The sequence below is a fragment of the Schistocerca serialis genome, chromosome 9, assembly GCF_023864345.2.
Source record: "Schistocerca serialis cubense isolate TAMUIC-IGC-003099 chromosome 9, iqSchSeri2.2, whole genome shotgun sequence".
Classification (NCBI taxonomy): domain Eukaryota; kingdom Metazoa; phylum Arthropoda; class Insecta; order Orthoptera; family Acrididae; genus Schistocerca; species Schistocerca serialis.
In genome coordinates this window covers 541,902,720-541,913,790 of record NC_064646.1, presented here as the reverse complement: position 1 = coordinate 541,913,790, position 11,071 = coordinate 541,902,720, and the positions used below count along the sequence as shown (strand labels likewise).

At 43.5% G+C, this 11,071-nt stretch overlaps 2 protein-coding genes across 2 annotated transcripts; both read right to left on the bottom strand.

The window, feature by feature from the left end:
- Positions 1–682: 682 nt before the first annotated feature.
- On the bottom strand, positions 683–6,349 carry LOC126419756 (piggyBac transposable element-derived protein 2-like). The gene is made up of 3 exons (XM_050086931.1): positions 6,002–6,349; positions 5,336–5,875; positions 683–817 (listed from the first exon to the last, which is right to left on the bottom strand). The coding sequence occupies exons 1-3, from the start codon at positions 6,347–6,349 to the stop codon at positions 683–685; spliced, it is 1,023 nt and encodes a 340-aa protein (XP_049942888.1).
- Positions 6,350–6,489: 140 nt separating this feature from the next.
- On the bottom strand, positions 6,490–6,938 carry LOC126419755 (piggyBac transposable element-derived protein 2-like). The gene is made up of 2 exons (XM_050086930.1): positions 6,867–6,938; positions 6,490–6,834 (listed from the first exon to the last, which is right to left on the bottom strand). The coding sequence occupies exons 1-2, from the start codon at positions 6,936–6,938 to the stop codon at positions 6,490–6,492; spliced, it is 417 nt and encodes a 138-aa protein (XP_049942887.1).
- Between the last annotated feature and the right edge of the window lie 4,133 nt (positions 6,939–11,071).

Here is an 11,071-nt window from a genome sequence, read left to right as displayed (position 1 = left end):
TCTTTCATTAAATACACATTTTTAAAGTTGTGGTATTCTTTTTGAATCACCCTGTACAGGTAGTTCTGGCCCAAAAAGTCATTTTAAATGTTTTTAAAGTACAACAAACAGTAGCATTTCTACTGTAATTTGTAAGCCATGATGAACAGTAGCACATAGTGTGAGTTTGCTGCCTTTTTATTTCTGTGGGACCTCGCTATGTGTGTAAACCGAAACATGGCTTTTCGAGTTGAAACTAGTTGCTTAATTAAAAATATTTTTAGTAACTCTATTATCTTAAGTTGAAAAATATCATTTTCATCCAATGACATTAATAATTTTTGTGTCCTCTTTTTCACTTTTGCCATATGGGTGTGTTTGAGAAGGTCTATCACATGTTTGTTTCTAAGATTGGTACAGTTGTTTTCTGTCATTAGTTATTGTATGCTGCTTTTGACCGCTGAGAATCAAATTTTTCAACTGTTTATTATCAGGATTTAGCAGCAAGTTTTTTTACTGAAGTGTTAAAAGGTGTTGTATCTAACAACTATTTTTCTGATCTTCACAACTATTTTTCTGATCTGAAGATTGCCATGCAGGAACTCAACAAACTAGTTCTGATCTGATTCAAAGATTGCATTCATTTTGTTGGTAGAGGCAGTGGGGAGCTGTCCTCTTCAGTCATCATTATCCAGAGGTGAAGCTAGTTTCTTTCAGTAGTGGCTGTCATTATTGACTTCAGTCTTGAAGAGTGTGTCTCAGAAATCATTAAATCAGCAGCAGACTGTTGGTTTATTGCATGAAGAGATTCCAAATACTGCTTTAAATTCACTTCTATCTTAAATTCAGTGCCATGTATGAATGTCTTCTTTTAAACTCCATTGCTACCTCAGTCTAAGTGATGTGTGTACAAAAGGAGTGAACAAGTGGCCCGTGTAATATGCCTAGTGTGTTAACAGTGTACACCACTACACATTGTCTATTTTAGAAAATGAATCACTCTGCAGCAACCCAGAATGTCTCAGAATTCCCACACTATGCAGTACAGTATCCGAAGATTGTTATTCTGCGAAAAGAAATCCATTGGTGTTAATTAGATGTGTACTGTACTCTCCATTTAATGTACAAAAGCAGTTGTCCAGTAGCAATTCATTGCAAGAGGAGGGACAATTTCCAGTTTTGTTATTTATTTTATTTGCCCATTTAAATAAAGCTGACTTAGGAATTTTCCCTTATGTGGGGACTGTTTGTACTAGATAATGTGTCTGTTTGAAGTTCTATATTTGTATATTTTGCTGTTCATGTCACTTCTGCATAATTTTTCATTGATTGTATCGATACTTGTTTGAGTTCTGATATGTTGTGAAATTTCAAACATTTGGGAATCCCGTGATAAACTAGTACTATTAGCGTCAATTGTAGGCTTAAACTAAATTGTGCTCTTTCAAAAATTTTTAGAACAGTATGCCTATCATCCTCATTCAAAATAGTCTGTCTCTTATTTTGTTGTCCAATTATGTGAGAAATAGTTTAGTTTCAGAATTTTGAGATGCCTGCAAAACTATACTTTGTAAGTTAGTGCTACCAGTGTTTTGTATACGTAATTTACGTAGCAAATCAATGCTTTGTGGTTCACAGCTCAGCCAAAGTATACATCACCCCTGAATTTCATTGTATATCAATGCAAATAAATGTGTATTTTTGAGAATTTTCGGAAGTTACCATTGTTGTTGTTGTTGTTGTTGTTGTGGTCTTCAGTCCTGAGACTGGTTTGATGCAGCTCTCCATGCTACTCTATCCTGTGCAAGCTTTTTCATCTCCCAGTACCTACTGCAACCTACATCCTTCTGAATCTGCTTAGTGTATTCATCTCTTGGTCTCCCTCTACGATTTTTACCCTCCACGCTCCCCTCCAATACTAAATTGGTGATCCCTTGATGCCTCAGAACATGTCCTACCAACCGATCCCTTCTTCTGGTCAAGTTGTGCCACAAACTTCTCTTCTCCCCAATCCTATTCAATACTTCCTCATTAGTTATGTGATCTACCCATCTAATCTTCAGCATTCTTCTGTAGCACCACATTTCGAAAGCTTCTATTCTCTTCTTGTCCAAACTATTTATCGTCCATGTTTCACTTCCATACATGGCTACACTCCATACGAATACTTTCAGAAATGACTTCCTGACACTTAAATCAATACTGGATGTTAACAAATTTCTCTTCTTCAGAAACGCTTTCCTTGCCATTGCCAGCCTACATTTTATATCCTCTCTACTTCAACCATCATCAGTTATTTTGCTACCCAAATAGCAAAACTCCTTTACTACTTTAAGTGCCTCATTTCCTAATCTAATTCCCTCAGCATCACCCGACTTAATTAGACTACATTCCATTATCCTTGTTTTGCTTTTGTTGATGTTCATCTTATATCCTCCTTTCAAGACACTGTCCATTCCATTCAACTGCTCTTCCAAGTCCTTTGCTGTCTCTGACAGAATTACAATGTCATCGGCGAACCTCAAAGTTTTTATTTTTACTCCATGAATTTTAATACCTACTCCGAATTTTTCTTTTGTTTCCTTTACTGCTTGCTCAATATACAGATTGAACAACATCGGGGAGAGGCTACAACCCTGTCTCACTCCCTTCCCAACAACTGCTTCCCTTTCATACCCCTCTACTCTTATAACTGCCATCTGGTTTCTGTACAAACTGTAAATAGCCTTTCGCTCCCTGTATTTTACCCCTGCCACCTTTAGAATTTGAAAGAGAGTATTCCAGTCAACATTGTCAAAAGCTTTCTCTAAGTCTACAAATGCTAGAAACGTAGGTTTGCCTTTCCTTAATCTTTCTTCTAAGATAAGTCGTAAGGTCAGTATTGCCTCACGTGTTCCAGTGTTTCTACGGAATCCAAACTGATCTTCCCCGAGGTTGGCTTCTACTAGTTTTTCCATGCGTCTGTAAAGAATTCGTGTTAGTATTTTGCAGCTGTGACTTATTAAGCTGATAGTTCGGTAATTTTCACATCTGTCAACACCTGCTTTCTTTGGGATTGGAATTATTATATTCTTCTTGAAGTCTGTGGGTATTTCGCCTGTTTCATACATCTTGCTCACCAGATGGTAGAGTTTTGTCAGGGCTGGCTCTCCCACGGCCGTCAGTAGTTCCAATGGAATATTGTCTACTCCGGGGGCCTTGTTTCGACTCAGGTCTTTCAGTGCTCTGTCAAACTCTTCACGCAGTATCATATCTCCCATTTCATCTTCATCTACATCCTCTTCCATTTCCATAATATTGTCCTCAAGTACATCGCCCTTGTAGAGACCCTCTATATACTCCTTCCACCTTTCTGCTTTCCCTTCTTTGCTTAGAACTGGATTTCCATCTGAGCTCTTGATATTCATACAAGTCATTCTCTTATCTCCAAAGGTCTCTTTAATTTTCCTGTAGGCGGTATCTATCTTACCCCTAGTGAGATAGGCCTCTACATCCTTACATTTGTCCTCTAGCCATCCCTGCTTAGTCATTTTGCACTTCCTGTCGATCTCATTTTTGAGACGTTTGTATTCCTTTTTGCTTGTTTCTCTTACTGCATTTTTATATTTTCTCCTTTCATCAATTAAATTCAATATTTCTTCTGTTACCCAAGGATTTCTACTAGCCCTCGTCTTTTTACCTACTTGATCCATTGCTGCCTTCACTACTTCATCCCTCAAAGCTACCCATTCTTCTTCTACTGTATTTATTTCCCCCATTCCTGTCAATTGCTCCCTTATGCTCTCCCTGAATCTCTGTACAACCTCTGGTTCTTTTAGTTTATCCAGGTCCCATCTCCTTAAATTCCCACCTTTTTGCAGTTTCTTCAGTTTTAATCTACAGGTCATAACCAATAGATTGTGGTCAGAGTCCACATCTGCCCCTGGAAATGTCTTACAATTTAAAACCTGGTTCCTAAATCTCTGTCTTACCATTATATAATCTATCTGATACCTTTTAGTATCTCCAGGGTTCTTCCATGTATACAACCTTCTTTCATGATTCTTAAACCAAGTGTTAGTTATGATTATGTTGTGCTCTGTGCAAAATTCGACCAGGCGGCTTCCTCTTTCATTTCTGTCCCCCAATCCATATTCACCTACTATGTTTCCTTCTCTCCCTTTCCTACACTCGAATTCCAGTCACCCATGACTATTAAATTTTCGTCTCCCTTCACAATCTGAATAATTTCTTTTATTTCATCATACATTTCTTCAATTTCTTCGTCATCTGCAGAGCTAGTTGGCATATAAACTTGTACTACTGTAGTAGGTGTGGGCTTCGTATCTATCTTGGCCACAATAATGCGTTCACTATGCTGTTTGTAGTAGCTTACCCGCATTCCTATTTTCCTATTCATTATTAAACCTACTCCTGCATTCCCCCTATTTGATTTTGTGTTTATAACCCTGTAGTCACCTGTCCAGAAGTCTTGTTCCTCCTGCCACCGAACTTCACTAATTCCCACTATATCTAACTTCAACCTATCCATTTCCCTTTTTAAATTTTCTAACCTACGTGCCCGATTAAGGGATCTGTCATTCCACGCTCCGATCCGTAGAATGCCAGTTTTCTTTCTCCTGATAACGACATCCTCTTGAGTAGTCCCCGCCCGGAGATCCGAATGGGGGACTATTTTACCTCCGGAATATTTTACCCAAGAGGACGCCATCATCATGTAATCATACAGTAAAGCTGCATGCCATCGGGAAAAATTACGGCTGTAGTTTCCCCTTGCTTTCAGCCGTTCGCAGTACCAGCACAGCAAGGCCGTTTTGGTTAATGTTACAAGGCCAGATCAGTCAATCATCCAGACTGTTGCCCTTGCAACTACTGAAAAGGCTGCTGCCCCTCTTCAGGAACCACACGTTTGTCTGGCCTCTCAACAGATACCCCTCCGTTGTGGTTGCACCTACGGTACGGCTATCTGTATCGCTGAGGCACGCAAGCCTCCCCACCAACGGCAAGGTCCATGGTTCATGGGGGGGGGAAGTTACCATTGTCCTTTGCATAATCTGTGAGCAGTCGGGGTTTGTGATGTAGTTCCTGTAGCAGATTTTCTGCCAGACATTTTGTGTTACATCTGGTTTTCCCTTAACCCTTTACTGGCCAAAACTCTATTGGATCTTTTTTTTGCAAACTTTTATACATAAATATGTTACATTGAGTGATAAATTGAATAAAAAGTTGTTTTGAAAAGTTTCAGTTTATTAGAACAAAAACTACAGAAGTCCCATTTTTGGGACATTGGCCAAATGCGCTATCCAAATTCACAATCTTATTCTCCATGCATAATATTGTAAGAAGCAACACAAACATTAAATAAAGAATATTTTAATGTTATGGAATGTATATTCAGTATGAAATGAAGCAAAACACTTGTCATGTACACCAACATTGCACCTATCACAAATTTTTGTTGTTTTTTCTTGCAGTAAGCACATCTCTTCTGTGTTTTACTTGGCACAAAGAAAATATTTCCTGGATCTAGTCGTACATCTGTGCTCACCCGTCCTCCCATCAATTTGCTTCCTTGTGGTCCTCTTTGTTTTGGTACTGATCCTTTTTTCTTTGATAGAAAAAACATCACTATTCTCTGTCGGACATCCAAAAGTAAGAGCTTCTCATTAGAGTTAGCAATTTGGTATGCACGCCATGTGTTTACTACGCAGATATATATCATCTGTGTGAATAATGGCCACCACCATTTCTTTGACCTTATCCTCGTCCTATAAAGTGATATCTGCTTGTCCAGTAGATATATGCCACCCATATGGGCATTGTATTCTTCAATGATATGTGGCAGTGTAACAGATATTTCCTTTTTTTTTTTGCCCGTGAATATCTTTTTGTAGAACTCGAGGAATAATAGTACTGTTATTTGTCACTACACATACTGGTTTGTTGTCACTCCATTTCACAACCAGAACTTCATTCTCTTTGTCAAATCTGTAGTCATAGAATCCTCGTTCCTTCCTTTTGCCATTCTTTTCGAGTCAATCAAAGGACATGCATTAGTTCGGATCTCTGTTATTGTTCCTGCAGCTTTCATTTTACTCTTTCCGAGTGTGATCAGTGTGTCAACACTGGTGAAAAAGTTGTCAAAGAAAAGCTTACAATTCGGATACTCTGATTCTGGAATCATGCTGGTTAGTTCATTTATTACCCTTGCACCTAAAGTCTCCTGTTTGTTGTCAGTCTTGCCACAGTATGGTGAAAAATTATAAAGAAAGCCATTGGAACTTGTAAGACACCAAATTTTATATCCAACTTTGATAGGCTTTTCCCTCAGAAACATTTTAGCTGAATGTTTGCGATAATAATATACCATTATTTCATCAGTTGAGAGTTCTGAATGAAATACGCCAAATTTACCAAATTCCTATTTCAGCATTTCAAATTATAACCTCAGTTTGTACATCTTGTCGTTTCTGTCTATTTTGGAGTTGTCATTGAGATGAATGAATCTCTTTATTTCCCAAACCTATTTCTTGACCCAGAGTTGAAGACTAAAGGAACACCGACATCAGGAGCCTGTTCCCAGTACTTATTCTTGTGGGGAAGCTTATGATAACCACTCAGAAGTAGTACGCCAATAAATAATTTTAGTTCTTCTTTGGTTAGCAGAAAATTTATTCTGTTATGTTGGCAAGAATAAATTTCGCTTTGTTCAATAATAGTATCCATTAGTTTCTCAGAAAAAAAATCCTCAAACACTTGGGGCACTGTGTTATTTTCTAGACATTCCGCATCATAATGTTTGTTGCTCTTCCCTGGTTCACTATTGTTTGTGTACGTTGGTTGACATTTATACCACTTACATATATATTTTTTTGTAGATAACATACCACTTTCTCCTCCACCTCCCAACGCTTTCCTTCTTTTGGCTTCTGGATGTACAACTGTAGCATTAACTTCATCTCAGCTGGTTGTGAGTTCTAAAGTACCGGCGTCATCTTGTACAACAGTACATTTTCGTCAGTGTCTTCTTCATCTGTTATTACATCTGCATCGGGTGGAATAATCGCCAATTCTGTATATCATCTTCATCGTCACTCTCTTGATGGTTCTCTAGTTCTGCTAGAATTTCTTCAAATGTAAGTTTACGCGGCATGTTTTTGTCCTGTTGGAATCGTAAAATTCGAATAGAATATGAAAAAAGCAGATATAAAGAACATAAAATGCAATTCTTCTCTGTATATTACGTGTATACAAGAATAGGGCACATCAACAATAAATGATAGTATGATTATATTTATATAATAGAGGGAAAAACACACAGGGAGAGGGTAAGGAATCATTCCAATCCCGGGAGCGGAAAGACTTACCTTAGGGGGAGAAAAGAACAGGTATACACTTGCACACACACCCATATCCAACCACACATACACAGACACAAGCAGACATTTGTAAAGGCAAAGAGATTCGGCAGAGATGTCAGTCGAGGCAGAAGTACAGAGGCAAAAATGATGTTGAAAGACAGGTGAGGTACGAGCGGCGGCAACTTGAAATTAGCGGAGGTTGAGGCCTGGCGGATAACGAGAAGAGAGGATATACTGAAGGGCAAGTTCCCATCTCTGGAGTTCTGACAGGTTGGTGTTAGTGGGAAGTATCCAGATAACCCGGACGGTGTAACACTGTGCCAAGATGTGCTGGCTGTGCACCAAGGCAAGTTTAGCCACAGGGTGATCCTCATTACCAACAAACACTGTCTGCCTGTGTCCATTTCCCCCCTGCGGGTTCGAGGGTTAGAATATGCCCGCGGTATTCCTGCCTGTCGTAAGAGGCGACTAAAAGGAGTCTCAACTGTTTCGGCCTTTAATGTGATGGTCCCCATTAGGGTTTGACCTCCATTTTTCCAAATTCAACAGAAGTAAGAGCCTTTTGGGGAAGGACCCCTTACGTGGTGCACCATCAGTCCTCTGTGCCCTAAGACCTTGGCACTCTTTATCGTCTGGGCGTCGTAACTGCACCCTCCATCCCTCATTTTGGGCATACACACCTGATGGATTGTGTAAGTTACGCCCTTAGTGCATCATCATCTGCACCCACGATCACTATGGACTACCCATGGCACCCAAAATCCAGCACGGTAGCCAGCCCGTTGTGGTGGGGTCGTCATGTACCCTCTAGGTTGTAGCCCCCTGACAACACAGGGATCGTACTGCCGATGCCTGAGCTGCCGCCTCCCCACGTAAGCCAAGGAGTAGATGCCCGTCTCTCCGGGGCATCAGGACTCCCGGCAACGGCCATCCTGCTAGGTGGCCTTTGCTGTGGCTGGGTGCCACCCGTGGGGAGAGCCCCTGGTCGGAGTGGGTGGCATCGGGGTGTATATCCCGCAGTGAAATGGGTACAATCTCAATCCGGTGGTCGCATGACCACCAACGTCTCTAAGCGCAATAAAGTAGACTTTAACGCTGTGGCATGTAACCCCAAATCGTCCCCTTCCCTAGCCACGCCCTGGGAGGGACGCAGGGCTGCGGACAGACAGGAGCCATATTCACCGTGATATCTTGTGTGCAGCAGAACTGATGGGGATTCATTTTTGGGGACTAAGCCTCTGTTCTTTGTGACCTATCTTGAAGATAAGTTCGGGGAAGTGGCCTCTCTTTCCAAAATGCGGAGCGGGGCCATTTTGATACAAGCACCTTCCTCTGCACAGTCAAGGGCGTTGCTCGCCTGTGAGAAGCTTGGTGACATACCCGTTAACGTCACTCCCCATAAGTCACTAAATTTTGTCCAGGGGATTATCTTTCATAAAGATCTTCTGCTACCGTCTGATGACGAGCTACGGGAGAACCTGGCACGACGAGGTGCACACTTCGTTCGTCGTGTCTTTAGGGGACCCAAGGATAATAGGATCGCTACCGGTGCTTTCATCCTGGCCTTTGAGGGCGACTGCTTGCCTGAGAAGGTCAAGGTCATGATCTACCGGTGCGATTTCAAGCCCTATGTCCCGCCCCCTATGCGATGCTTCCAGTGCTGGAAATTCGGACACGTGTCCTCCAGATGCACTGCCAGCCCCACATGTCGCGATTGTGGACAACCTTTGCATCCAAGTGCTCCGTGTGCTCCACCTCCCACCTGCGTTAACTGTGGGGAGCATCATTCTCCCTGCTCGCCAGACTGTGCAGTCTACCATCAAGAGCGGAAGATACAAGAAATTAAGACCCTGGACCGTTTAACTTACCAAGAGGCGAGGAAGAAATTAGAATGGCTCAACCCCACACCTATGTTGAGGAGTTATGCTGCTGTAACACTGCAGCCACCAGTTCCTGCAAAGACTCCTTTGACAGTTGGCCAACCGAACAGTCACGTTTCACCTGCCCCACCACCGGTGGGGGCCACTCTCTATTCCACTGCTCCCAAAACACACAGTTTGGGAGCAGTGCGCCCCAAGCAACCGGGGACGTCGGTCCCCACCTCTCAGCCGGAGCGGCGACAGCCCTCTCCGGCTCCTCAGCCGGGGAAGCATCATCTCTCTCCGGCTGTTCAGCCAGAGACGCAACAGCCTCCTCCGGCCTCACTTGTTCGGAAGGGATCCCTTGGGGGAGTCCCTTCCAAGGACTTCCCCAGTGTCTCACAAGACACTAGCCAGTGGCTGAAGAAGCCACCAGCTGCTGGTCGAAGGGCTTCACGCTCTTCCTCTGTTCCTGATAATGCGTCAGGAAAGCCCACCCAGCATGCCAACCCTCCTCCGAAAGACAAGAGAGAGAAGAGGAACCTCTCCAAGAAGGATAAGGACCCAGTGGTTCCCGCACCAACGCTTCCTGTCAGCTCAGCCTCTGAGGATGAGGTCGAGCTCTTTGCGTCCCCTGATGACCTGGATCTCGCCGTCTCCTCAGAAACGATGGCCGTAGCGACATCCGTCACTCAGTCGGTGGTAGCATGTGACCCTGCCCAGTAATTTGCCTTTTCAGTGCCTGAATGCCTCTACAGGACACGCTTTGTACAATCCTCCAGTGGAATTGTGGCGGTTATTTTAGCCATCTACCTGAGCTACGTCAGCTTGTAAGCTTGACACCTGCTTTATGCATTGCTCTCCAGGAAACCTGGTTCCCGGCAATGCGGACCCCTGTCCTCCGTGGATACAGGGGTTATTACTGCAACCGAAGCACTTACAATAGTGTGTCAGGTGGAGCCTGCGTGTATGTCCTTACCTCTGTATATAGTGCTCCTGTGCCCCTTCAAACATCTTTGGAAGCTGTGGCTGTCCGCGTAAGGACTACCCAGGACTTAAACGTCTGCAGTGTCTATCTCCCTCCAGGTGGTACAGTCTCCCTGACCGAATTGGCAGCTCTTGTCGCCCAACTTCCCACGCCTTTTCTTCTCCTTGGGGATTTTAACGCCCACAATCCCCTGTGGGGTGGATCGAAGATTACTGGCCAAGGCAGAGATGTCGAGAATCTCATCTCCCAACTTGACCTCTGCCTCTTAAACACTGGCGCTGCCACGCATTTCAGTGTGGCGCATGGCACGTTCTCGGCCATAGATCTGTTGTTGTGCAGCCCAGGGCTTGTACCATCGGTCCACTGGAGAGTCCATGATGACTTGTGTGGTAGTGACCATTTTCCCATCTTCCTTTCACTACCCCAGCGTCGATCCCATGAACGCCTGCCTAGATGGGCATTTAGCAAGGCAAACTGGGAAACATTCTCCTCTGCTGCCACTGTTGCATCTCTCCCCCACGGTACCATCGATGTGGCGGTTGAGACACTGACTGCAGTGATTGTTTCCGCTGCGGAACGTACCATTCCTCGTTCGTTAGGGTGCCCCCGGCGAAAGGCAGTGCCTTGGTGGTCTCTGGAGGTCGCTGAAGCCATTAAAGAACGTCGGCGGGCTCTTCAGCGACATAAGCGGCACCCGTCTTTGGAGAACCTCATTTTCTTCAAACGTCTCCGTGCTCAGGCACGGCGGCTCATCAAGAGGCGGAAACAGGAGTGCTGGGAGAGGTACGTTTCCACCATTGGTTCCCGTACTTCACCCTCCCAGGTGTGGATGAAGATTCGGCGCATCTTTGGAGTGCAGCACTCTACAGGTGTCCCAGGGCTTA

Bases quoted from the DNA above. Each gene is read 5' to 3' on its own strand.
- LOC126419755 (XM_050086930.1), bottom strand. From the start codon at position 6,938: ATGAAGTTAATGCTACAGTTGTACATCCAGAAGCCAAAAGAAGGAAAG. The intron at 6,835-6,866 runs GTATGTTATCTA...TATATATGTAAG, and splicing joins GGGAGGTGGAGGAGAAAGTG to TGGTATAAATGTCAACCAAC.
- LOC126419756 (XM_050086931.1), bottom strand. From the start codon at position 6,349: ATGGTATATTATTATCGCAAACATTCAGCTAAAATGTTTCTGAGGGAA. The intron at 5,876-6,001 runs GCAAAAGGAAGG...TTATTCCTCGAG, and splicing joins TGATTGACTCGAAAAGAATG to TTCTACAAAAAGATATTCAC. The intron at 818-5,335 runs GTTTGTGTTGCT...ACTGAATTTAAG, and splicing joins TAAAATATTCTTTATTTAAT to ATAGAAGTGAATTTAAAGCA.